Source organism: Rhineura floridana, chromosome 4 (genome assembly GCF_030035675.1).
Source record: "Rhineura floridana isolate rRhiFlo1 chromosome 4, rRhiFlo1.hap2, whole genome shotgun sequence".
In the NCBI taxonomy this organism is placed as follows: domain Eukaryota; kingdom Metazoa; phylum Chordata; class Lepidosauria; order Squamata; family Rhineuridae; genus Rhineura; species Rhineura floridana.
Genome location: NC_084483.1, coordinates 116,453,920 through 116,481,180, shown reverse-complemented (window position 1 = coordinate 116,481,180; position 27,261 = coordinate 116,453,920). Strand labels below are relative to the sequence as shown.

The 27,261-nt window shown below is 40.5% G+C and overlaps 1 protein-coding gene across 1 annotated transcript in view; it reads right to left on the bottom strand.

The window, feature by feature from the left end:
* MTHFD1L (methylenetetrahydrofolate dehydrogenase (NADP+ dependent) 1 like) overlaps positions 1-27,261 on the bottom strand; it is a 202,261-nt gene that overhangs the window by 38,635 nt on the left and 136,365 nt on the right. The window contains exons 25-26 of the mRNA XM_061624122.1: positions 10,632-10,739; positions 8,965-9,117 (exon numbers count right to left, since the gene is read on the bottom strand). Of these exons, the coding sequence (XP_061480106.1) occupies positions 8,965-9,117; positions 10,632-10,739 (261 nt within the window). The remainder of the gene's footprint in view (positions 1-8,964; positions 9,118-10,631; positions 10,740-27,261) is intronic.

Genomic DNA, 27,261 nt, shown 5'->3' with positions numbered 1-27,261 from the left:
GCATTTTAGCTAAAGTGCTTATTTTTTTTATTTATTGGCCAAAATATGAATCAAAGGTAACGTATAATTCCATTTCTTTTACCATGTTAATAAAACTGTATATATAGTATTTGCTAGTTTTCAGTTCTGCATAACTGTTTTGTTTTTTTAAAACTTCTCTGGAAGTTTGGTTAGTAAGCACTATACAAAGAGTATCAATGGCTGCTATAATCCAACAAAGTACACACACCTATTTGTTTGTTTTTGTAGCTATCTCACAGCAGATATCCTCAACAATTTTTCCATAAACCACTAAATTCTCAAATTGTTTTTTGAACTTGGGGAACAGTCTGGGGAAATGTCTACAAAGGAAACTGAATAACAAAACAGGTACATGTGTGCTCCTTTGGATGGTGGCCAACGGCTATAATCCTGTATAAAAGTAGGTCCCAAAATTTGTTTCCCAAAGACCATTTGAAAATTGCTGAGAGTCTTGGTGGGCCACTTAATGATTTGTCTGCATATTATAGCAATTGTAATGTGCTGTGCTAGATGCTGTATGGTTTTTAATTGTATTTTTATTGCTGCATTTATGTCTTATATATTGTATTTTAAAAGTTAGATGTAACATCAAGACATCAGCAGCATATAGTGGGCTACACCGAGTTTTAACACAGACAAAGAAGAGCATGCAATTATTAGCTGTGAGGCTATGAGATTATTTTAAAATGTATTTATTATTTTTATATGTTTAAAGTATGTTTTTATCTTATCTTATTTTTAATTGAATTAACTTTTTTGTGTTTGCCACACTCGGCTCCTTTGGGAGGAAGAGCAGGATATAAATTTAACAACCAAATAGAATAAGATTCAAATTCTTATTCAGCCATGTAGCTTTCTGCTGGTCTCCTCAAGTAAGTTGTCACCTCTATGCCTAATCAACTGCTAAGGGTTTTGTGATGCTAACAGAGAAAAGAAAGACTTTGGAAAACAAATTGTGCAAAGCTGCTGACATGATAAATAATGTGATAGATGTTTTATAAAGTCAATGATGCATACATTACATGGCAGCAAACTTGAGATTTGCCACCAAATGTAAACTCAACAGGGAGCTTCAGCCAATCTTGTTTCTACAATAAATGCTCCTGAATGATGTATGCCTTTCCAAACACTTGCTTGCAAGCAGCTGAATGAATATAAGACCTATTTTTGAAGCACCCTCCCTGTCCTACCTCCAGACTTCCATATATTTTATATTTCCTATATTTGAATGGCTCTTTGCATTTCTAGTATGACAGCTGGCTGTACTTGTTCTCAATTATCAGCTTAACATCTTTGGTCCTTCTCAATTTGAAGGCAGCTTTAGAACTGTCCTGCATTCAGCAAGCACATTGATGGCTCCTTCTATGGCTTGTGTTGCATTTTTACACAATCCATGCAGTAATTTGAAACCGGTAAAAAGGATGTTGAAATATGATGCCTTGATCTATATATATTGGCTTGACTGAAGTCCTGACCATGTCATATAATTGATACCATTTTGATAAATTAAGTAGGATACATATTCTGTCATCCTGATTCTCTCCTGGTAGATAAATTCCACAAAACACAACAAACATTCTTTGACTACCAAATTGTTCTAGAATTCAACTCTCTGCAATCCATTAAACTAATTCATGCTGAATTTTGAGCACAGAGAACAATCACTTTGTAAGATTTTTCATACACACTTTTAAACGATTCTCCAGAAGGGCATGTATGCAAGTTCACGCATGCTTTCAACTTCTTCCTGGTTGATCCTTGCCATTCTAATTTAGACATACTATTGTGGTAGCCAATGAATTCTATTTTTCTTCCACTGCCAATTGTTTCAAAATTGTTTTTGCACTAGAAGTAACAGAGCCACCCACACACTGCCACTGATACTGTACGGTGCACCTCAGTAATTGTATTAAAAAGGTTCTGGAGGGAAAACAAACAAAATCTCACAGCACCCAAAGTGGTAGTGTCTCATTGTCTCATTTTTGTTTTAACTCCTCCTCCCTTGATGTTTCTGGACTTCAAAAAAGAACACATTCCATTCTTTATGTCAAACTTATCAAAATTAAACTACCTCCAGCTGCCAAAACAGCTACAAGAAAGAAAAAAACCCATTGTTATTATATCATACAGGGCTGCTAGCTAGTTGTGGATTTTTTCCCCATCCACTACCAACAATACAATGTAATAAAACTCAACATATGTAAAAATACTGCACTGAGTAGGACAGTATACATGGCGATTAAATAATAAACATGTATGCTACCTTAACACATGTAATTGGTGTTGTGAGGAGAACGGGCCAGGTAAGGGGAACTCGTCCCAGACAAATAGTGCCTGTGACTTGTTCCGGTTCTCCTCACATCCCCAGGACTGCTGGTTGTTTTGTCAGTCAGCCTTCGGATCTCCATATGCTGTTATTAAATGCCAGGTCGGTACATCATAAGATCTCCCTTGTTCATGATTTGATTGTGGAGGAGGCGGCCGACCTGGCGTGTATAACCGAGACCTGGGTGGGTGATCAGGGAGGAGTTGCTCTTTCCCAGATCTGCCCACCTGGGTATATGGTTCAGCATTATGGTAGAACCGAAGGATGGGGAGGCGGGGTTGCTGTGGTCTATAGGAGTTCTTTCTCACTCACCAAGCACCCTGTCCAGGTGACGACTGGCTTGGAATGTCTCCACCTTGTGCTGGGCCAGAGAGACAGACTGGGAATTTTGTTGGTGTACTGCCCGCCCTGCTGCTCAACAAATTCCCTAACTGAGCTGACAGAGGTAGTCTCGGAGGTATTGTTGTGGTCCCCTAGACTATTGGTACTGGGGGACTTCAACGTCCATGCCGAGACTGCTTTATCTGGGGCGGCTCAAGACTTCATGGTTTCCATGACAACCATGGGGCTGTCTCAATTTGTTTCTGGCCCGACGCATGTGTCGGGACATACCCTTGATTTGATCTTCGTCACTGGACATGGAGATGGTGATCTGGAGGTTGGGGATTTATCATCTATTCCTTTGTCATGGACAGATCACCGCTTGCTGAAGTTTAGGCTCACAGCAGCCCTTTCCCTCTGCAAGGGCGGGGGACCTATTAAATTGGTCCGCCCCCAGAGACTAATGGATCCTGAGGGTTTCCAAAGGGCTCTGGGGGTTCTTCCGACTGAGAAGACTGGCGCTCCTGTCGAAGCCCTGGTTGAACTGTGGAATACGGAAATGACCCGGGCGGTTGACACGATCGCTGCCATGCGCCCCCTCCTATGCAGAGCTCATACAGCTCCATGGTATACCTTGGAGCTGAGAGCGATGAAGCAAGAGAGGAGGAGGCTTGAGTGCAGATGGAGGTGAACTCCCGATGAATGCAATTACACCTTGGTAAGTGCTTGTTCTAAGCAGTATATAGTAGTGGTGAGGGCAGCAAAAAAGAGATATTTTGCTGATACTATTAAGTCATCACTCTCCCGCCCAGCGGAGCTCTTTAAAATTGTGCGAGGGCTTTTACATTCTGGCCCTCGGGATATTATAGATTCATCTGTAGCCCGCTGTGATGAGTTCGCCGAGCACTTCCAAGATAAGATCGCATGCATTCGCCGGGACTTAGACTCCAATATTATAGCAGTTGGACCTAATGAAGTATCCAGATCACGGTCTTGTCCTTATTTATTGGATGAGTTTCAGTCTGTGCAGCTTGAGGATGTTGACAGGATCCTTGGACTGGTGCGGGCGACCACGTCTGTACTGGATCCTTGCCCCTCTTGGCTGGTGAAAGCTGGCAGGACCGGAACCGCCGGCTGGGCCAAGGAGGTAATAAATGCCTCTTTAAGAGAGAGAGTGGTCCCTGACTGCCTAAAAGAGGCGGTGGTGAGACCACTCCTTGGATCCAGACAACTTGAACAACTATAGACCTGTGGCGAATGTTCCGTTCCTGGGCAAGATCCTGGAGCGGGTGGTTGCCGGCCAGCTCCAGGGGCTCTTGGATGACACTGATTATCTTGATCCATTTCAATCCGGTTTTAGGCCCGGTTTTGGCACTGAAACAGCCTTGGTCGCCCTGTATGATGACCTCTGTCGGGAGAGGGACAGGGGGAGTGTGACTCTGTTGATTCTCCTTGATCTCTCAGCGGCGTTTGATACCATCGACCATGGTATCCTTCTGGGGAGGCTCACGGAGTTGGGGGCACTGCTTGGCAGTGGCTCCGCTCCTACTTGGTGGGTCGTCACCAGAAGGTAGTGCTTGGGGAACATTGCTCGACACCCTGGACTCTCCATTGTGGAGTCCCGCAGGGATCGGTACTGTCCCCCATGCTTTTTAACATCTACATGCAGCCGCTGGGTGTGGTCATCAGGAGTTTTGGGGTGCGTTGTCATCAGTATGCTGATGACACGCAACTCTATTTCTCCTTTTCATCCTCTTCAGGTGAGGCTGTTAACGTGCTAAACCGTTGCCTGGCCGCGATAATGGACTGGATGGGGGCTAACAAACTGAAGCTCAATCCTGACAAGACCGAGACGCTGTTGGTGAGTGCCTTCACTGCCCAGATGGAGGATGTTCATCCTGTTCTTGATGGGGTTACACTCCCCTTGAAGGAACAGGTTTGTAAGCTTGGGAGTTCTTTTCGATCCTTCCTTGTCTCTCGAGACCCAGGTGGCCTCGGTGGCACGGAATGCTTTCTACCATCTTCGACTGGTAGCCCAGCTACGTCCCTATCTGGACAGTGACGACCTCGCCTCAGTTGTTCACGCTCTGGTAACTTCTAGGCTGGACTACTGCAATGTGCTCTACGTTGGGCTGCCCTTGAAGATAGTTCAGAAACTACAGCTAGTCCAGAATGCAGCGGCCAGATTACTGACGCGGACCAGAAGGTCTGCACATATAACACCTGTTCTGGCTCGTCTGCACTGGCTTCCTATTTGTTTCCGGGCTAAATTCAAAGTGCTGGTTTTGACCTATAAAGCCCTACACGGCATGGGACCGCAATACCTGGTGGAACGCCTCTCCCAATATGAACCTACCCGTACACTGCGCTCAACATCTAAGGCCCTCCTCCGGGTGCCATCCCATCGAGAAGCTCGGAGGGTTGTGACTAGAACTAGGGCCTTTTCGGTAGTGGCCCCCGAACTGTGGAATAGTCTCCCCGATGAGGTACGCCTGGCGCCGACGCCGCTATCCTTTCGGCGCCAGGTGAAAACCTTTTTATACTCCCAGGCATTTTAAAGTGTATTTTAAATTGTATTTTATAGTGTATTTTATCAGTATTTTCATTATTGTTGTATTTTGACATTGTTGGTTCTTTGTTATTGTTTGTTTTGATCTTTGATTTTGTTATACTTATTGTATTTATATATTGTGCTTGTTTTATCTCTTATGTACACCGCCCAGAGAGCCTTTTTGGCTTAGGGCGGTATATAAATTAAATTAAATAAAATAAAAATAAATAAATTAGAACCAATTCTCAGAATTAACTAAAAGTAGTCTGGAATATAAAGCAGGAAATGAGAATACTGTTTTCCTATTAGACAGCACAAATGACCTTTATAATGCAATTATATTGAAATAAAGCCTACTTTACTCTTGTGCTTAAAGTTATTATGAGAAAGTTTTCACACATCAAAACACAACGGTACAATCTCTCAAATTATAGCTTATCCCCCAGTTTTTGTACAATTCTGCTCAAAGTGCAGAAACTGACATTGCATAATTCAGAGCGTGTTTTTCAGCAGGCAAGGGTCAATAGTGTCAAAAGGAAAATAATAGATACACACATCATATCAATCTGTGTTCAGTGCCAACTTTGCGGCAAGCAGTGTGGAAGCATGTTGATACCTGATCATCCTGCGTGCTGCCATTTGCACAGGAAGAAGAGACAGTGTAAACAGAGTATGCTTCCAAGCCTGCCTTTTGCTTTTCCAATGCTAGAATGAAGTGCAGGTAGTGAAAAATGGGTGCCCTTAAACTGTATGGTACTTTGTCACCGCCTTGCATTCTGTAAATAGATGTGTGGTAGCATGCAATAGTGCAATGAGCAGTCTCTTATATTTATTTTGATTTAACCCATCACGCAACCCAAGGCAGGTTATATAAGATTTCAACTTGATCACCCATCCAGATCCAGACCTACTTTGATTCAGCAAATGAATGGCCTCTCGAACATTTACTATAAAATCAGAATAGTATTAAAATATTTAAACATTAATGTACAGTTTGGACATCTACATTTCATGGTACAAAGTTCATTTCATGGTACAAAGAACTGAATACAATATATTTTATTGGTTCCCTATGGATAATGTCTTTGGGTTCTATTGAACAAAGTCGTCCCATTAGCACAAGGACTTCTGCTTGCATGACAGAATTTCCCCTCCCTTTTGTTTCCTCTGTGCACTCCCAAAATCTCTTTTGGGGTTTCTCCAAACCCTCTAGAGTAGACTTGTTGGGGCAGGAAAACACAGGAAGGGAGACAAGAGGGAGAGGAAGTTCCATCATGCAAGCAGAAGTCCTTGATCTAATTGAGAAGAGAAGACTGAGGGGAGATATGATAGCACTCTTCAAGTACTTGAAAGGTTGTCACACAGAGGAGGGCCAGGAGCTCTTTTTGATCGTTCCAGGGTTCAGGACATGGAATAATGGGCTCAAGGTACAGGAAGCCAAATTTTGACTGAACACCAGGGAAAAATTCACCAGGTGAACAGAAGGTATCTGAGTGGCTCCAGAATATTTAAATCAGCAAATGAATAACATGAGCCAAGCCCCTGCCAAAAAGAGTTATTTATATTATCAGATAACTCATAACAAAGGATCAGAAAGAACTTTAAAAAAACAAATAAAATACTATCTGAGAAAACTGTTATCCAGTGAAGCCAACATTTCTAACATTCTAGCACTTGTGTTATTTTAATACATATATTTAAAATGTATTAAAATGATAGGGTATAAACATTTACACTTCATAATTATGTGATTAGAAAGTGAACACTGGAAAATGTGGTTTGTTTTTTTAACAAAAAAAAATGGCTTGATAGTGACTTCAGATGCTGGTACGGTGAAATTATGTTTATCTCAACCCAATACAGAATTGGTGCTGACTCAGAGGAGTAAAGTTGTATACTTAAGTACTTTATGGAATATACCACTTCCACTACAATAGCAGATTAAGAAAAAATGTGGGAAAACACAAAGCTGCAATAACCTTTGGGTGGAGATAAGTCTGTTCACATGCACCAGAGAATCCAATTCTCCACCCAAACATAACTCATCAATGACCTCACCAGTTTCCTAAACACACTCAACAAGCCTTCCTGCCTGTTTGCTGTATAGCCAAACCATGATGTCAACAGTCCACCCGCAAGTATACTGTGGTGCCTTGGTCAGGGTCAGAGGGATATCAGAAAAAGCAATGTCAGTTAATGAAATGTGCCACTTGTTTTACTGCCAATTTCATCTGATAAAAATTTGGCACATTTATTTTCATAGAAGAATTCCCTATTGCACAGGGATTCCCCACTGCAGGGTTAAGTAACCACGTCCTTCCTAGAAGGGCAATAAATTATAAAAGGAGTTGCAAAGATTAGAAGTTGCTTTACATTTACACGTTATAGGAATATACATATATAGCCTAACAGAACATCATTTAATTCCTCCCCACATCTAACTCAGAAGTGCAGGTCTGGAAGGCAAAAGTGCATTGTGTGAACATGGAAGGGGCAAGATTTGGCTGGTAAATATTTCTGTGACTTCATTGAGGCTAGTAGTAATTTAGCATTTCAACTTACTCATAACATTCCACGAAACATTAACACGTTTCCCAAGAGTGCACAAAAAGGCTAAAGTCACGTTATGGATTACCTCTTTCTAAGGAAATGCTAACAATTTACTGCACTTGTGGTGAAAGGAATGTTTCCTGACCATGTACATAGAAAGCATACCCCCAAGGCCAGAGAGCCTTCATGACAGAATTTCCTGAACTCCAAAACCACATCTAGTCAACAATCACTTCCTTCCTTGCTCCCTTTCACTGGTAATGCAGAACAATAAGTCAGATACTTTCAGCCACTCCCCATCATGCTGCTAATGTTAGGAAGCCAGCCTGTGTTCTGGGATGATGAGATAACACCACAAGAGCACTCTCTTGTTACATGGTTGGTGCGTGCTTGGGTTCCACCTCTAGTTCAGCTACATAAGGCATCTTCCAATTAGAAATAATTAATGCCATGAAATAGTATCAATTTAAAAATAAATTGGGGAGAGCAACAAGATCAAACTAGAACTTAAAAGGGAAAACATATATACTACATGTTTTGTAAAGGCTGAAAAGCTTACAGGAGCAGTTTTCTCTAGCAAAAAGAAATGGACATGATCCCACAAGCTAGCCCAGTTTAATTTCTGACTTTTTAGCTTATCCTCATGGTGTATCACAAACTGCTCTCTCCACAGTTTCAAAAGTAGCATTGAGGAGCTGCTGTTTAAAGAAACACAAGTCTAAAGTGTACAGGTATGGTGTAGTGGTTAGAGTGTCTGACTGCAACCTGGGAGACCAGGTTTAAATCCTCGCTTGGTCATGAAGCTCACTGGGTGACCTTGGGCCAGTCACTGTCTCTCAGCCTAACTGTTGTTATGAAGGTTGTTATGAGGATAAAATCTAGAGAAGGAGATCCATGTTTGTATACCACCTTGAGCTTTTTGGAGGAAAGATGGGATATAAATGTAATAAGAAAGAAAAAAAGGCCCTTTGGTTTTCTGGAATAAATTTCACAGTTCTTTGGATCCCATTCAATGTACTTTTATTAAAATGTACTGATGTAACTTGCAGGTTAAGGCATATTCTGGTAGGTAGTGTTGTGTGATTATTTGTATTTTAGAAATTTCTACACTGCTTTATTTCACAGAGTTTCCAGCAAGATCTACAAAATATACAATACCTAAAACACAGATTCAAATGCAGTGGACCCTACTCACCGTTCCTACCAGTGGATAAATGAAGCCAGCTCCGATACTGGCCCTCACATCACTAATAGGCAGAATAAAGCCAGTGGGAACGCCTTTCCACTCAGGCATGTGAGAGAGGGACAGATGGGTTTTTGCCATACAAATTGGCAGATTTCCAAATCCCTGACAAAGGATAAATAAAAAGGGCAGATTACTGTGAAGATTGAGTTTGCGCTGTACAGAAGAAACAATAATATCCCCTCCAAAAACATGCATCAAAATAACATTATTCAACAAATAAGGCTAAATTCTATGACTATTTATACAGCCATGAGAGTGGCTGTATACTATAGTCAGCATGGAATTTTTGCATTCTGCAATGTTAAATTGAAAATACCCCCCATGCCATTCTGATGCTTCCCATAAGCTCATTTCAAAACAAAACCTTACACAACTTATAGCCCTGAACTCAGAAATGCTTGCTTAACAACCCTCTAAATCTTCATGGAGGTACACAAAACAGTCAGAGAGAATCGAGAGTTCAAAGTGTAAAAAGAGAGAGAGAGAAAACAGACCCCTGTTGGTCTTTTTTCTGTCAGAGCTCTCATATTGATTGAAATCAATTAAACATCAGCCGTGTTCACAGAGTACCTGTAATCCTATTACTGACCTTGCCCCATACTCTGACCTTCACCTTCTGCAGTTTAAAAGTTAAAAAAATACCTGTTTGATTTTTAATTCATTTAAGAAATTTAGCACTGAACTCAATGATAAGGCCGGGCATGCTCAGTAAGAACCAACTGTCACTGTTATAAAAGCCAGACTCACAGCTGCTGGGCTTGCCTAATCAGGGGGCCACAACCAAACTAGACCTTTATTTCACTTTAGATAGTCATGGCTTCCCCCAAAGAATCCTGGGAAGTGTAGTTTGTGAAAGGTGCTGAGAGGAGACTATTATTCCCCCAACAGAGCTCGTGGCCAGAGTAGTTTAACAGTCAGCCGCTCTGATTGAAGCTCTGTGAGGGGAACAGGGCATCTCCTAGCAACTCTCAGCACCCTTCACTAACTACACATCCCAGGAAGCCATGACTGTCTAAAGACAAATAAAGGTCTGGTGTGGATGTGGCCAGGGACAGCTTTGGTTTCAATTTGGGTGGGAGGCTACATGTGCCTGCTGTAGAATAAAAAGGTGGAATAAATTCTTCCAAGCTACACAGGAAGTGGATTGGACTGTGAAAGACCAACCCAAATTGTATTTGCCTTTTTACAAATTTGTAGGGCAGTACAATATCAGAGAGGAAGTCAGGTCTCCTGCTCCCCTGGTGCATTCACTATAGCTGCCCAATTCCCCTGCTTTTTAAAGTTTGATAGAAATACCTGTTGGCTATAGGTACGTTCTTGAACCGCAAGGGTTTTTGCCTATTAGTGAATTTTAAAAGATGGGCTGGACGAATAAACCTTGGGCTCATATATACATTTTTTTTTGCCAAATGAATGTGTGCATATATGCTGCAACATACATGCTCTTCATTGTTTGTAAAGCCTACACAACAGCAGCATGTCCTCAGAACTTTAGAAGCCCTTGGCACAAATTGGATAGTTCTAATCGATCATCCAAATAAATATACACAATTCATAAAACAACAGGGAAGGATATCTATAACATAACCAATTGCATACACCCTTATTGTTTTTACCTGCTCACTGTAACAATTTATTTGAGATTGTGCAGTAGGAGACAACTCAATATCTTCCGCTCCATATATTTTCTGTGCTATGATTCTTATTTTTTCAACAATGGGAAGCTGTGGAAACAAAAAGGGTAACAGAATGTTAACACACATTGCCAAGAAACTTAAGACACTCTCCTGGGCCGCAAAGTTTACTTGAAGGTTTTCTGGAGTATTTAGCATTGAATTATGCATACATTGCTGGGCAATGTAAAATGTTAATAATTATTGAAAGTGCTTGCTACAACAGAAAGTAGCCTCTGACACCCTCTGTTTGGACAGAAGGGGAAATATTGAGGAAAGGAAACAAGAGGAAACATTTTAATATTGTGTAAGTTGCTTGGGGATCTTCAGGTATTAAGCAAATTTAATAATAATAATAATAATAATAATTTGGATTCTAAATAGAAACAGATTTTTAAAAAGCTTAATTCTGTACAAACTCTGGTTCTCAAGTGTCTTTGCAAGTCATATATGCTGATGCTTTACAAGAAACCCTACATTTACAGAGGTTAGTTGTATTTATTTAGGGCTAAGTATGGGATGGCTAAAGGCAGTGTCTTTTTTAATATGTCCCAGGACTCAGAACTGGCACAAATCAAGTCCTGCATACATAGCCATTATAATTACAAAGGAGTTCTCTTACTTACACAATTGGAAGTGCTATGCTATCATTTACAATCCCCAAAGTCAGACTAGTTTCAGCAGTCTCACACCCTTTACAAATTGACATGTCTGACAGGTACCAATTGCACTTTACAGTCTGTATGGCTTGTATTATTCTTCCTGAGCTCCTAGTTAGGTTCTACACAGCACCAAACATGTACAGGCAGCAGTTATGCTGCTGCTCTGTTGACGAGCCTCAAGTAACCTTTTGCAAAAAGCCCTCACTGAGGTTAACAAGGCCTGGAAATGTAACTCCAGCATTTGCACAAGCTTCCCATTAGTGAAGGTTTGCCACCCTGGGCTCCTTTGGGAGAAAAGGCAAGACAGAAATGTAATAAATCAGTAAGTAAGGTGCTGTTCTAGACCTAAATTCAAACAGTGAGGGTATGTAGAGAGTAGTGAGGTCCCAAACAAAGAGGGGCGTATTGTAAAAAACAGAGGAACAAATTTGCATAAAATGTGCATGTGCTAATTTACATGTATGTCTGACACTAAGAAAGAATTACTACAATTTAAACAGAAATATGTTTCACCTTAGAGGGGAAGACTGACCAGGTGACCTATGTGCCTGCTCAGTCTGCTGATGGGCAACTTTAAGGGCTCTAGTCTGTCTTCTAATGGTTCTTTATCTTTAAAGTGGCCATGGAACTGGACAGCCCTTCAAACAAAGGACTGCCCCTTCCCCCAACATGCACACACATGGAACGCCTGTCTGTCAAAATCTGAGCCTGTAATGTTTCCTGGAAATCCTGTAAGACTTTCTTATGGAGATTGGCTTGCAACAGTTGTGCTTAAACAAGTGTAAGGTAATTTTAACTCACAGATTTGTATTTAATTGTGTACAATATTTTATTATATATTATTATAGATTTTATTATATTACATTTTATTAGTCTGTCATTTTATTTTGTTGTTGTTGTTATGTGCCTCCAAGTCGATTATGACTTATGGCAACCCTATGAATCAGCGACCTCCAAGAGCATCTGTCATGAATCACCCTGTTCAAATCTTTTAAGTCCAGGTCTGTGGCTTCTTTTATGGAATCAATCCATCTCCTGTTTGGTCTTCCTCTTTTTCTACTCCCTTCTGTTTTTCCCACCATTATTATCTTTTCTAGTGAATCAGGTCTTCTCATTATGTGTCCAAAGTATGATAACCTCAGTTGCATCATTTTAGCTTCTAGTGACAGTTCTGGTTTAATTTGTTCTAACACCTAGTTATTTGTCTTTTTTGCAGTCCATGGTATCCGCAAAGCTCTCCTCCAACACCACATTTCAAATGAGTTGATTTTTATTTTATTGTTATATAAAATATTATACAATATTTTATTATATATTTAATTATATTACATTTTTCTTGCAATTTTATAAACCACCTTGACCTTGAAAAGAACTTGGGATAGAAATGAAAATAAATAAATTTCCTTGGGAAAAAAGACAACAAAGGGATGAAGGAAAGATCCTTCCCTTTAAAAAAAAGTCAAGAGTTAACACATATAAGCCCCCTCTTCTCTTCCTCCCCACATAACAGCAGTTACCTCAGCTACATTTCAAGATTGAGAAGTCACAGTGAAAGCTTCATGCTCATACCAGAGGTAATTTTACAGCAGGATGCCTTTGAAATCAATAGTACATTGATCAAACTCTGACCAGTGTATCTTGCACATGCTTTGATTGCTGCACTTATGTCTGTAAAGCACTTCCAAGATCCCTCAGATGAAAAGTGCCATAGAAACATAAATGCTTCATTGCTCTCCTGTAAAATGACAGGGCTTAACCTGATCATTATCCAGTTTGGGAAGATTCCTCATTGTCATGTTGCTTTTTTAACAAACTGAGAGGGTTTTTTTAAAACAACAACAACTTTTCATTAAAGTTGAAATATGTGCATTCACATAATGAGCAAAACTGCTCAAGGAAATATTCAAGAACAATCCATGAGATTATCTTCTTCTCTGCTCCTCTTTCATTCACATCCGATCCTCTCCCTTGATCAGTGGTGTGTTGCTATCCAGGGCAAAGGCAGTGTCAGCAATGCCTAGGGCAGGGGTGGTGAACCGGTGGAACGCGGAAAAAATTGTTGGCACGCCTGGCTGTCCACCTCCCCCCAAGAGAGACCACGGTCTGAGAACTTTGTGAGATCTCTTCCTCCCACAGAGGACTTGTGTGTCTCTGCTGGAGCTCTCAGGCAACACACTGTGCTTTCACACACCCTCCTTAGATTAAGGGGAGGACAGACTGAAGGAGAAGGACAACCGCAGGCAGCTGGAGACTTAGCTGTGAAAGGAGAAGAGGAGACTATGACCTGGTGAGGAGGCTGGTTGGCTGCCTTGTTTTAAGAGCCATTGTTGTTGCCAAGGCCAAACAGGGCAGAGGTGCAACTGGGCAGGAGTGTGGACGCCCCCGCGCTGAGGCAAAGAGAGCAAGGCAATTGGCTGCCGCAATTCCCTCCTTATTTATATTATCATAATCAAGTTTATCGGTGAGATTTTTTAAATTGTATTTACCCTTTTCAGCTTGTTCAGATTGTCAGCTCAACCAGCAAAGAAACAAAAACGTTATTAATTTTACTTCTTGTGAATTACTAGTTATTAATAACATGTAATTCCTAAAGCTGTCCCGTTTTAAACAATTCAGAAGTTATTAGTTGCCTAAACAGACTTCTTTAAGAATGCTTTCAAGCATTTTGTTCTCTTTCTCCATAAAAAAATGTAAAATACAAATAACAATAATAAATGATAATCTGCTGTTCAAAATTACCATGGGCATGCGAGAAATTTTTTTAGAATATTATCGCCAATTTGGGCACAAGCTCTTAAAAAGGTTCACCACCCCAGGCCAAGGGTAATAGTTTGTGCTTCAGTATACACTGATGTCAATGGGGGATTTCTCCCCAAGAGCATAAGAAGAGCCTGCTGGTTCAGGCCAAAGGCCCATCTAATCCAACTTTCTGTTCTCACAGTGGCCGACCAGATGCTTATGGGAAACTCACAATCAGGACCTGAGGGCAACAGCACTCTCTCCTCCTGTGATATCCAGCAACTGGTATTCAGAAGCATAATGCCTCTGACAGTCGAGGTAGAACACAGCCATCATGCTTAGTAGCCACTGATAGCCTTATCCTCCATGAATTTTGTCTCAAGCTCTTTTAAAGCCATCCAAGTTGGCAGTTATCACTGCCTCTTGTTGGAGTGAATTATACTGTAACAAATATTGGCTTCAGAAGAGGAATTTTCTCAGGACAGCAGCCTGGAAAGGGTTAAATTGTCCTGCTCTCCCGCTCTGATACCAGTAATAAACACCCCATTCACAGCAGATGCAATCTGCACTGATGCAAAAACACATTTAACTTTGCATGTAGTTTAACCTTTAGAAGGAGGATAATTAAATTCACTCAGATAGATTTCTCTTTTTTGAACTTGCAATTGTGCTGCTCAGAATTTGTGTGACTTAAGCATGCTCATGAACCAAGGGTTTGATAATATTCACTAACAGGCAAAAAATCCTTGCGGTTGAATAATGTATCTATAGCCAACAGATACTTCTATCAAACTTTAAAAAGCAGGGAAATTGGGCAGCTATAGTGAATGCACCGGCGGAGCAGGAGACCTGACCTACTCTCTGAGATATTGTACTAGTCTACACATTCGTCAAAATACAAACACAATTTGGGTTGTCCAATTCACTTCCTGTGTAGTTTCAAAGAATTTGGTAATGTGCCTTTGAGAATCTGGTGAGCAGTGGCAACACCTGCAATCAGGACCGCATCTCCAAAGATGGAGAATTACATATTTTGTATGTTTGTTGGTGTTCTTCTTACTTTGCTTCTTCCCTGTGTTACTACTGTTTCCACAGAGAATCTAACCTAGAAAATTACATTTCTCTCATTACTCATCCTAGAAATCTATGTCAAATTTATTTTTATTAATTTCAAAGCCTCTTTATTGTTTAATGTCATATGATGGCGAAGACAGCCTTTTGTGTTTCAAACTGGAGGTTATGTTCTATTACTATTTTGGGTGCATTAACAGTTGAATCTGAAACTGCAGTTTGATGTAAAATGCAGTTTGATGTTGTCCTTAAGCAATGACTCTAGCTGTTAGAAAAAACAAACTTGGCCTGCCCAAGATGCATGTTTTCAGCCTGCTATGCTTAAACCACTCCGCTTAAGGAAAGGTGAGCATAGTCAATTAAAAACATAGAGCGCACCTAGAATTATGTTAGAATATATTTCACCTCCCACTGTTTTATCTTGTGCAAACTGAGACACTCATGTCCATTGGAAACTATTCTGCAGAATAGTCAGTGTCATTATTCCACAATTGTTCTTGCAGCTTTTTTAGTGTTGCGTGTTGCTGTATTTCACATATTCACCGAAAGAGAAGCAAAAGAAAATCATTTCCTACAGGAAACTTCACTAAAATTGCAAAGTAAATCAAACATATTTAAAGTGACTATCTGAACTCTATCAACTGTCTTAATATTGCTTCCTCCCTGCTAAAAAAAGATCAGCACAGCACGTCTTCTTTCTATTATTTGGGCTGATTGCATGTGTTGCCACCACTCACCATATGCTCAGAGGCACATTACCAAATTCTTCCGAACTACACAGCAAGTGGATTGGACTGTATTTGCATTTTGACAAATTTGTAGGGCAGTACAATATCTCAGACAGGTCAGGTCTCCTGCTCCCCCTGCTGCATTCACTATAGCTGCCCAATTTCCCTGCTTTTTAAAGTTGGATGGAAATATCTGTTGGCTATAGGTATGTTCTTAAACTGCAAGGTTTTTTTGCCTATTAGTGAATTTCTCTGCTTTTTAATCCAGGAGGTAAGAAATGGGATCCTGTGCAAGTTTGCTGAAAATGGATTGATCATTTGCATGCTTATTGAGTTCAGTGTGATTTACTCCCATGCAATCATGCTTAGGATAGGTGAGACTGACCACAGGGGATGGGGAGGGGAGGAAGGGCAGAGGGAAGGAGGGGGATGGGAGCAGGCAGGAGGGGGAGGGCAGGTTTGATCATTTGCATGCTTATTGAGTTCAGTGGGATTTACTCCTGTGTAATCATGCTTAGGATAGGTAAAACTGACCATGGGGAGGTAGGGCTGGAATGGGCAGGGGAGGAGGAAGAAGGAAGAGGGGAGAAGAGGAAGAAGGGAGGAGGAAGGGAGAGCAAAAAAGGGGAAAGGCAGGTTTGTTGATTTGCATGCTTATTGAATTCAATGGGATTACTCCCATGCAATCATGCTTAAGATAGGTAAAACTGACCATGGGGGGGAGAGGGGAGGAGGGGGAAGGAGGGGATTGGATGGGCGGGGGAAGGAGGGGATTGGATGGGCGGGGGAAGGAGGGGATTGGATGGGCGGGGGAAGGAAGGGGCAAGAGGAAGGCAATAGGAGGGAGGAGGAGAGGGCAGGCTTGATCATTTGCACGCTTTTTGAGTTCAATGGGATTTATTCCTGTGCAATCATGCTTAGGATAGGTGAAACTGACCTGGGAGAGGGGCAGGGAGGGGAGGAAGAGGGCAGAAAGGGGTGGGAGGAAGGGGGAGGGAGGAGATTGGGTGGGTAGGCACTAGGCAGAGGGGAAGCCCTTTCCCCTCCAAAAAGAAAACATTGTAAAAAGTATAATTTTTCAGGGTTTCCCACACTTTTTTATTCTACAGCAAGCACATGTAGTCTCCCACTCACATTTAAACCAAAGCTGTCACTGGCCACATCCATACCAGACATTTATTCCACTTTAGACAGTCATGGCTTCCCCAAAGAATCCTGGGAAGTGTAGTTAGTGAAGGGTGCTGAGAGTTGCTAGGAGAGGCCCTGTTCCCCTCACAGAGCGTTAATCAGAGTGGCTGACTGTTAAACCACTCTGGCCACTGGAGCTCTGTCAGGGGAATAAAAGTCTCCTCTCAGCACCCTTCATAAAGTAGGTTGGTTCTTACTGAGCATGCCCAGTCTTATCACTGAGTTTAATGTTAAAATTCTTAAATTAATTAAAAATCAGCTAGGCATTTTTTTAACTTTTAAACTGCAGAACATCGAGGTCAGTAATAGGATTATAGGTACTCTATGAACATGGCTGATTTTTAATTAATTTCAACAAATTATGAGACCACTGACAGAAAAAAGTCAAATGGGGTCTGGTTTTTCTCTCTCTCTTTTTACATTTTGAACTCTCGATTCTGTGTTGTGTATCGCTATGAAAATTTAGAGGGTTGCTAAGCAAGCATTTCTGAGCTAAGGACTGTAAGTTTTGTATGGTTTTGTTTTGAAATGAGCTTATGGGAAGCATCAGAATGGCATGGGGGATATTTTAAAATTAACATTGCGGAATGAGAAAGATCCATGCTGGCTATAGTATTCAGCCACTCTTGTGGCTGTATAATCTAAAGTCCCCTTTTGTAAGTCCAATAAGCTGGTCAAAGGGAGAACTAACTTTTAGGAGGTAAACATTTTTGGTTCTAAGAGAGGCCTTTGAGGACCCCAAAATATTTCCCAGAACCATCTTAAAAGCTAACTATTCTTATTGGCTTAACAAACTTAATTATCTGCAGCTGTTGCACTAGCACTTTGTTTGTGGAAGAGTTAAAAATCAGTCTTCCTGGCCATTGTGAGGTGGTTGTATAGTCCAATCTGACTGTCCACATGGTAACACTGTCACAGGCAGATTTTTAAACAATGAAATGGCAAGTAATTGGGTTCAGGAAGGAACCAAAAAGGGGAAGGGCTAATTTCATCAGACAGGAATATTTGTGAAATGTGTCCCCCTATTTCAGCTCAGTCCTTGTAATTTGGCTGTCTACACACCATAAATTGAAAGCATATTGAAAGAACATTATTTCCCCCAAAGAATCCTGGGAAATATAGTTTGTTCAGGGTCCTGGGAATTGTAGCTATATGAGTGGTAAACTACAGTTCCCAGGAGACTTTGCAAGAAATAATATGCTTTCAAGTTGCTTGAAATGCATGGTGTGCTTGCTACCAATACTTAGTCTCTGTCTTCACAGCGAGTGTTGATGATAATCTTATTCCATTGCTTTTCTATTGAAAATAAGCAACTGATGTACTTTTAAGTACAATAATAGAACAGTAGAGTTGTAAGGGGCCTATAAGGCCATAAAGTCTAGCTCCCCGCTCAATGCAGCAATCCAAGTTAAAGCATATCTGACAGATGGCTGTCCAGCTGCCTCTTGAATGTCTCCAAGGTTCGAGAGCCCACCACTTCCCTAGGTAATTGGTTTCATTTTCATACTGCTCTAAAAGTTAGGACGTTTTTCCTGATGTTTGGCCGAAATATGATTTCCTGTAACTTGAGCCCATTATTTCATGGCCTGCAGTCTGGGATGATTGAGAAGAGGTCCTGGCCCTCCTCTGTGTGACAACCTTTCATGTACTTGAAGAGTGCTGTCATATCTCTCCTCAGTCCTTTTCTCAAGGCTAAACATTCCCAGTTCTTTCAGTCTCTCCTCATAGGGCTTTGTTTCCAGCCACCTGATCATCCTTGTTGCTCTTCTCTGAACCTGTGCCAGTTTGTCTGTATCCTTCTTAAAGTATAGTGTCCAGAACTCAATGCAGAATAGAGAGTAACTAATACTTCATGCGATCTGGAAATTACACTTCTGTTAATGCAGCCTAAAGTAGCATTTGCCTTTTTTGCAGCCACATCACACGGGTGGCTCATATTCAACTTGTGATCAATGACAGTTCAAAATTCCATCTTGCCTGTAGTATTGCTGAGCCAAGTATAACTCATCTTACAATAGTGCATTTGGTTTCTTTTCCTAGGTGTAGAATTTTTTTTTAATTGCATTTCTTAGTCGCCCATCTGGCTGGCTATCCAGCCACTCTGGGCGACGTACAAAATAGGCATACAAATATAATAAACATTAAAATCTGAAAACAATGATAAAATCTAGCCCACCCCAAAAGCCTGCCTGAAGAACTTTGCACTTATCCCTGCTAAATTTCATTCTGTTGTTTTAAGCCCAATGCTCCAGCCTATCAAGGTCACTTTGAATTTTGTTTCCATCTTCCAGGGTATTAGCTATCCCAATTTTGTATCATCTGCAAATTTGATATTTCCTGTACTTCCTTATCCTAGTCATTAATAAAAACGTTGAAGAGCACTGGGCCCAGGACTAAGCTCTGAGATACCCTGCTAGTTACCTCTTTTACCTTTGCTGAAGTTGAGATACGTTATGTCCACAGCATTCCCACAATCTACCAGGACGCTTACCCGATCAAAATCTGAGATAAGATTAGTCTGGCAGGATTTGTTTTTGACAAATCCATGTTGGCTTCTAGTAATCACTACATTGTTTTCAAGGTGCTTACAGATTGGCGGCTTTATAATCTGCTCTAAAGTTTTCCCAGGGATTGATGTCAGGCTTACTGGTATGTAGTTCCCAGGCTCATCCTTTCTGAATTGAGACCTAGAACCTTTAACTACAGTCAGCAACCTTCACAGCAGCTACAGTAACTAAGGGAACTTCTCATCGCACCTCTAGATGGCAGACATTCCTTCCTACCATTATTAATTCTTCACTCACCATAGTTTTGTAGCATGCATTTTAGCACAGACCCAAATAGGACAATTGTAATTCTTTCTACACCAGAAAAGTGTCCCTGCTTTGTTCTGATTTTACAAATCTAACTTGGAAATTTAAAATATGTCAGTGGAGATCACAACAAATAATTAGCAGCACAAAGACAACTATGAGAAAGCTTTACAGCTCAGAGAACAAACTAGAACTGATATGTCTAAGCTTTGCTCTTTACATGGTAACTATAGGAAATGTGCTTAATGAAATCCATACCTTTAGGTATTTTTTAACAAGTTACATGCTTAACTATTGTGGTTAAACTGGATAAGATAATGCCACATGCTTGATTTCAGGTGTTTTATATAACAAATGTCTGAGAGAATATCTCAGTGAATGTCTTGGATGTAATTTCTGACAATCTGGAAGCAGGGAAAGTATTTTAGCAGGCAGAGTTTGCCATCATAAAATTGTGACTCTTGTTGCAATACTTCCATGTCAGCCATCATTGCAAACAAAGAGGAAAAAATGCAAAACATCCTTGTTAATGTAACTTTTGATTACACTCTGGATACAGCCAACAACTAGAAGTTATAACAAAGGAAAACATTCCCGTTTTTTCCCCAACAAGGTCCTGCCTGGAGTTCAGAGTTCCCTGCTGCTTCACTGTCTACTTTGCAAAAACATTTTATTTTATTCATTCATTCATTGGCGATCACTCGTGGCCGAGTAAGATTGTCTTCCAAGATAAGGTCTTTAACAGTGGGTCCGTGAGTGACTGTGGAGGCCAGTTTTGGATCCACACAGCCTCCCACAGTGAGGACATAGGTTTCCAGATGGAAGATGGTCGCAATGAGGATTTGTTTGATGTGCCTTCCGCTTAGCTCATTTGTCCCGTTCACCCTGTATTCGTGCTTCTTCAAAGTCCACAGCACCTTTGATAATAGCCGACTTCCATTTGGGATGTTCATGGGCCAAGGCTTTCCAGTTGTCGACATTCATATTACATTTTTTTTAGTTTAGTATTAAGAACATATTTAACCCTCTTTTGCTGTCCACCAACATTCCATTTTCCATCCTTAAGTTGGGAGTAAAGTTGCTGCTTTGGAAGACTGTGATCAGGCATTCGAACAACATGGCAGATCCAGCGAAGTTGATGTTGAAGGATCATTGTTTCAACACTGGTAGTCTTTTCTTCTTCCAAAACGCTAACATTAGTCCATCTGTCTTCCCAAGTAATTTGCAGAATTTTCCGGAGGCAGCGTTGGTGGAATCTTTGAAGAAGTTGGGAGTGGCGTTTATAGATGGTCCATGTTTCACAGGCATACAGTAAGGTCGGTAGTACAATGGCTTTGTAAATAAGCATTTTGGTCTCCCTGCGAATATCCCAATCCTTGAACACTCTACGCTTCATTCGGGAGAATGCAGCAGATCCATTATTCACATGGGCATGCTTATGTAGCCAAACTAGCACCATCCATGCATAAGAGCAGGCTTGGGGGAATACCAAAGTTTGCAGAACTACAAAAGTTCATTAGGAAAAAAACCCTCTAAGTTACATGTATGGGGAATCACCAAACAACTCAATGTGGACTAATCATGCTTAGTGGGCACAGAATGCTGACTCACTGTTGGGGGGAGGAAAAACAAAACTGAGTCAGGGGGAGAATGGAATGCAGCATCCTGAAAGAAGGCACAGCTGGCTGGCTGGCATTCAGCCAAGAACACACCACACTGCAACATTTCCGATCTCACTTGTTACTATCTCATGCACAATCTGGAAAGTTGAAGGACTGTGCAGAGTTCAAAAGTTGGTTATTTTTGGTCTAAATCATTCTATTCAAACCATAACTCGTCTGCACAACACAAGTCTTGAAAATGGTGTGGAATGGGGCAAGTGATCAAAGAATGTATTATTAGTGGGGGTCTGTTTTTACAAAATTCTGCCAGTGTAGCCCAAAGCATAAATTCTTATAACAAACTTAAACACGCTTTTCCGCAAGTCTATCAGTAGCTTCCACATATACCTGCTGTTTCCACTGATGGAACTATATTTCATTCATATACAACGGTTCCAACAGATGACCTAATAAGAAATAAGATCTGTAACTCTACTAAAGGAGAGCTGCACTGGTATGGATGGGAGAAGGGTTAGTTCCTGCACAAACATTTTTCCTGTCCATGTGTCCCTGTCTGCCACATAAATAACTGAATGTGGAAACTCTTAAAGCTTATGGAGTCCACTCCCCCCCAAAAAAAACTTAAGATCCATCCTAATTTCTAGAAGCCAACTCAGAGGGAAGGAGAGATACAGATTCAAGCACCCAAGCAAGAGGAGAAGTAAGAGCTTGCTAGGGCTTGATCTAGTGTTGATGCAAAGGCAACTATCAAATGTACACTGAAAAATTATGAACTAGTCCAATCCCAGTGCATTTGGGGATGCAAAGTCTTTTTTACCATGGAAATATTTGATGCCAAATACAGCTTAAGAAATGCTTTTGCTGTTCAGGCACGTTTCCAAGAGAAGAGAGTTCCATAGTCAGACCTATGTGTATTCTATAAGCACATCATTTGGAACTAGACATCCTGAAACTCAGGTTTTATTTTAAAATAAGCAAGTTTCTAATTGTACATAAAAAATAGGTCTTGAAGAGCATGTGAGTAAAGCCTGCTGAGGTTACAGAAGTTCAGCAGCATTCACAGTGGTGGGTGGGGGAACCACTGAATTGCTCTTTGCTTTCCCAAGTGATTAAGAGATTTTTAAAAAGCAAAAATAAATAAATGTGTACAAATTGTTTCATTTGTGTAATTCATACATGTATCAAAATTCAGTGGTACACAGTTTTGATATACATGTTAAAACAGAATAACCTCAGTATAATAGTGACACTGCAAAAGAAAATGCTAATCTACAATCCCCTTGGCCTTCAAACATTAATGTATGAATCACATTGTTATGAGAGCCCTTTTGGATTATTTAAAATGACTGAAATGGTACAAAGAGAGCTTGTTTTAGTACAATTCATAAACTACCTCTAAATAAAAATAATAAGCTACAGTGTGTGATGGACCAATTCGCTTAAAACAAAACAAAATGTTACTGAATATATGACCCAGTAATTGGAATCAGACTATACTGATAAAAAGTGATATTACATTTAATGTCCACATAAACACATGGACAATTCTCCTTGCATTTTGTTTTTAAAGAGACAGTCATCATCAGTTTTTAAACAAAATTATCAACTATGTGGTACAATTCTAACTAACACAGTGGAATCATTTCACAATGCCCCCTACTTTAATTCTGCTCGGAAATTATGGTATTTTACAATCTTTGTCATAAGAAAAGCTTTATGTATCCTCTGAGTTATATGCAAACATTTAAGTATCCAAACCTCTTGTTTCTTTCAGTTATGTCTGCATATTAAATCACAAATATGCTAGTACTGAGGTTTTACAGTTGTTTTGCTTGAGGAAAGCATTTCAGAATTAAGAGATCCAGAAGGTAACTACAATTAATAAATGCTACAAAACTGTTCTTGATTTGGCCCCAGCCCAGGCAATTTGGGAGAGGGGATTATGATTTGTACATTCAGGATACATGGTGATCAGTTGCGCAAAATTCACAACTAAAAAATGTAAAACAAGACTAACACTTTCTATCACAGTATAATTTTTTGTCCATTGTGAATTTCAACATTTATTTGCTTACAATGTTAATACACTGCATTTCCTTCCCTAAGAAGCCCACTAGAACTATGGGCCAGAAAAGGGGATTGTCTGCACTGAGCTAACCCAGAGGCAGCATCATGATGTGTGAAGGTACCCCAACGACTGAAAATTGGGAGAAGCACAGCAGCTTATCAGATATGGACTAAGCCTCTGAACTCTTCTGCGAGAGTGAAAGTAGGACGTACCATAACTTGAACCAGGCTGGCAGCGTCCTTTTCACCTCCCTTATGCAGCACCCTAGAAGCCGTTCAGGCCCACAACAACAGCAGAGATGAACACAAACCTACAGCAGCCATATTCCATAGTAAAGGACAGGAGTTAAGCATTGGCTGCATGTTGGGTTGACCTGGTCTACCTCACTTGCAAGATGCTGTAACTAGACAAATCCACAGCCAACTTTGGTACAATAAAAAAAACATATTTAGTATCTTAAATGAAAATTTTAAAACCAAAAAATTACTATGATTCAGTATGTTGTTTCCTAAAAAACCCCAAAAAGCACGGTGCAAAACTGTCTATCTTTCACATGACACTACTCAAAAGATGCTACAGCATTCAGTTCAGCTTTGCTGAATGTGCACCCGGGGATACTGGTGCTTATACCCACACTAATGGCATGATGCAACTCCCTTGATATTTATGGTGAAGATGGACTGTGTGGAGTCCTTAGGGATCAGGTATACTGCAGGCCAGAGGTGGAAAACAATTCGGCCATTAGTGTCCTGTTCTCCCCCTTCCTGATCTGTTTACACAGATTATAGTGACTAGAATGAAATCAATGCAAACTGAATGTTGACTTCCTGTAGTGAGTGGACGGGTATCCCTGAAGGAAAAGTACCTGTCCTGTCCTGGGACGTTTTGTGATGTCCTAGTTATGTCATCAGCCTGGGGACCTAGGAGAAACCTGCTATCTAGATGCAATCTAGAATTTACTATGGTGATATGACATGAGTACAATAGTCTCTACATCCATTAGGAATTCTGCCTTGTCACAAAGAGCTGCTTTATACAAGACACATACAAAACCCGGTAAGCATTAGCTGGGCAACTCAAAGGCTACTGCTTATATTGTGCGCTCAGTACATAAGGACTGCACTGTATATATTCAAAGTAGCTGGACAATTGAATCAACAGCATATATTTTAATACACTCTCCACCCCCACCTCACCCCTGTCATTGAATGGCCAAACACTAAACCTGGAAAAGTCTCAAAGTGAGAATTGTCCATATCTCTCAGTGTGGTTTGATACAAGTTCTGCATGCTTAAAACAGATGGCAGATGAAGAACAACAGACATTTTCACTATTAATCCCTTAATTTAGGAAACGGTGGTGTGGTTTCAAGTGTTGCATACATTTATTTGTAGCACAATACCAGGGAATTTCTTCCAGTGGAAATGTTTAATGCAAATTATACTATGAAACAGTCAGTGTAAGTTTATATTGAACATGACATGAGGTACTATAAGGGTCAAATTACATGCATACTTGCCTGTGTCTCAGTAGCTCTGGTACTACTCTGAGAAATAACAGAACCCTTCCAGTTTTACTATGAAGCACGTAGCCTAACTGAAATGAATAGTTTAAGAACAATCTAACTTATGCACTTCTTCCCATATGTATACAAGAGTGTAGAAATGGGCTCATTCAAAACTTCCAGTCATTTAAACTAGGTGCAGAATTCACCCCTTGATTACATCCTTAGCAATAACTGCAAAAAGTGACAGTAACATATACAGCGAAAGCCTATGTTAAAAATATCAGCTGCAATTTTGTCAATTTAAGAGAAATTCTTTGGGGGGTAGGGAGAAAGAGCATACAAAGACAAGCTTATCCCTTAAAAGATCACCTTTACCTTAAAACCAGGTAAACTTGACTATTGGCCAAATTTGGGCCACAAGTCAATTTTATCTGGCTTTGCTTACAGTCTTTACAAAACTATGGTTAAAGAGTAGCTCAAAAGAGGAAGAAAAGAGTTATTTCAATATGTAAGAAAGAGAGACCTGTCACTAAAAAGGTTTAGTGCGTGTAAGGTTTGTGTCACTGTTATGTTATGGTTTATTTCTAGGCCGCCTTTTGACCCAAACGGCCCCTAAGGTGGCTTACACACAAATAGAAAAACACAAATACAAAATGCAAATAAAAACAATACAATTTACAAAAAATCAAGACAACAAAATCCTAGCATTTCTAAAAAACAACAACAGCTAAAACCCAAAAGCACTCATCTTCCTGGTAAAGGACAGTCCCCAGAAAAATGTCACTAAGAGAAGGGGTGAGGGGGCAAGGCAGGTGGACAAGTTCACCCCTTGATGGTCCCAGCAGTCTCACCCCTGTAGCAATCACTGCTGGACATAATACTTGCAAGTAATACCATATCTAAGTGCATGTGTGCAACTTTTGTGAAGACCTCACAACTGGATGGTGGTAAGTCCATTAAGGAGCTTGCACCACTTGTGAGGTTGTAATTTATTTGAAACAAAGTATGCTTCAGCCCACTCTCTAGACAGCAAAACGGACTCCGAGAAGTTGGTCACTCCTGCCTTAAACCCTCCATTCCTACTGAAAAATGCTTAGCATTTAGAAAGGCTATTTCAAGTCTTCAAACTACTTTGTACACAAATTACCTGTAATCTTTACAACAGCCCTGTAAAGTAGGTCAATGTGAATATAATCTTCATATTGCAGTTGTAAGACTGAGAGAAAGGTGGTTTGTCTAAGACCACATTAATGAGTTTGTGGGTGTAGTGGGCACTTCCTCGCTTGCAGCTCACATTCTAAATTAATATACAACACCTACTTTCAAATACTTAAAAGATACTCCATTCTCTACTGCTTCTTATACTTTCCAAGAGCATTAGTAGCAGGTCAGACTGAGTCCTATTCTGAAGAAAGTGAAATGAATGGTGAGGAGAAACAGTTTGGATGAGTGGTGATGTATAATCGACTTGAAGGTACATAACAACAAATGTGCCTCCAAGTCGACTGTGACTTATGGCAACCCTATGAATCAGCGACCTCCAAGAGCATCTGTCATGAACCTCCCTGTTCAGATCTTGTAAGTTCAGGTCTGTGGCTTCTTTTATGCAATCAATCCATCTCCTGTTTGGCCTTCCTCTTTTTCTACTCCCTTCTGTTCCTCCCAGCATTATTGTCTTTTCTAATGAATCATGTCTTCACATTATGTGTCCAAAGTATGATAACTTCAGTTTCATCGTTTTAACTTCTAGTGATAGTTCTGGTTTAATTTGTTCTAACACCCAATTATTTTTCTTTTTCACAGCCCATGGTATGCGCAAAGCTCTCCTCCAGCACCACATTTCAAATGAGTTGATTTTTTTCTTACCCGCTTTTTTCACTGTCCAACTTTCACATCCATACATAGAGATCGGAAATACCATGGTCTGAGTGATCCTGACTTTAGAGTTCAATGATACATCTTTGCATTTGAGGACCTTTTCTAGTTCTCTCACAGCTGCCCTCCCCAGTCCTAGCCTTCTTCTGATTTCTTGACTATTGTCTCCATTTTGGTTAAGGACTGTGCCGTGGTAATCCTTGACAAGTTCAATGTCCTCATTGTCAACTATAACGTTACATAAATCTTCTGTTGTCATTACTTTATTCTTCTTGATGTTCAGTTGTACTCTTGCTTTTC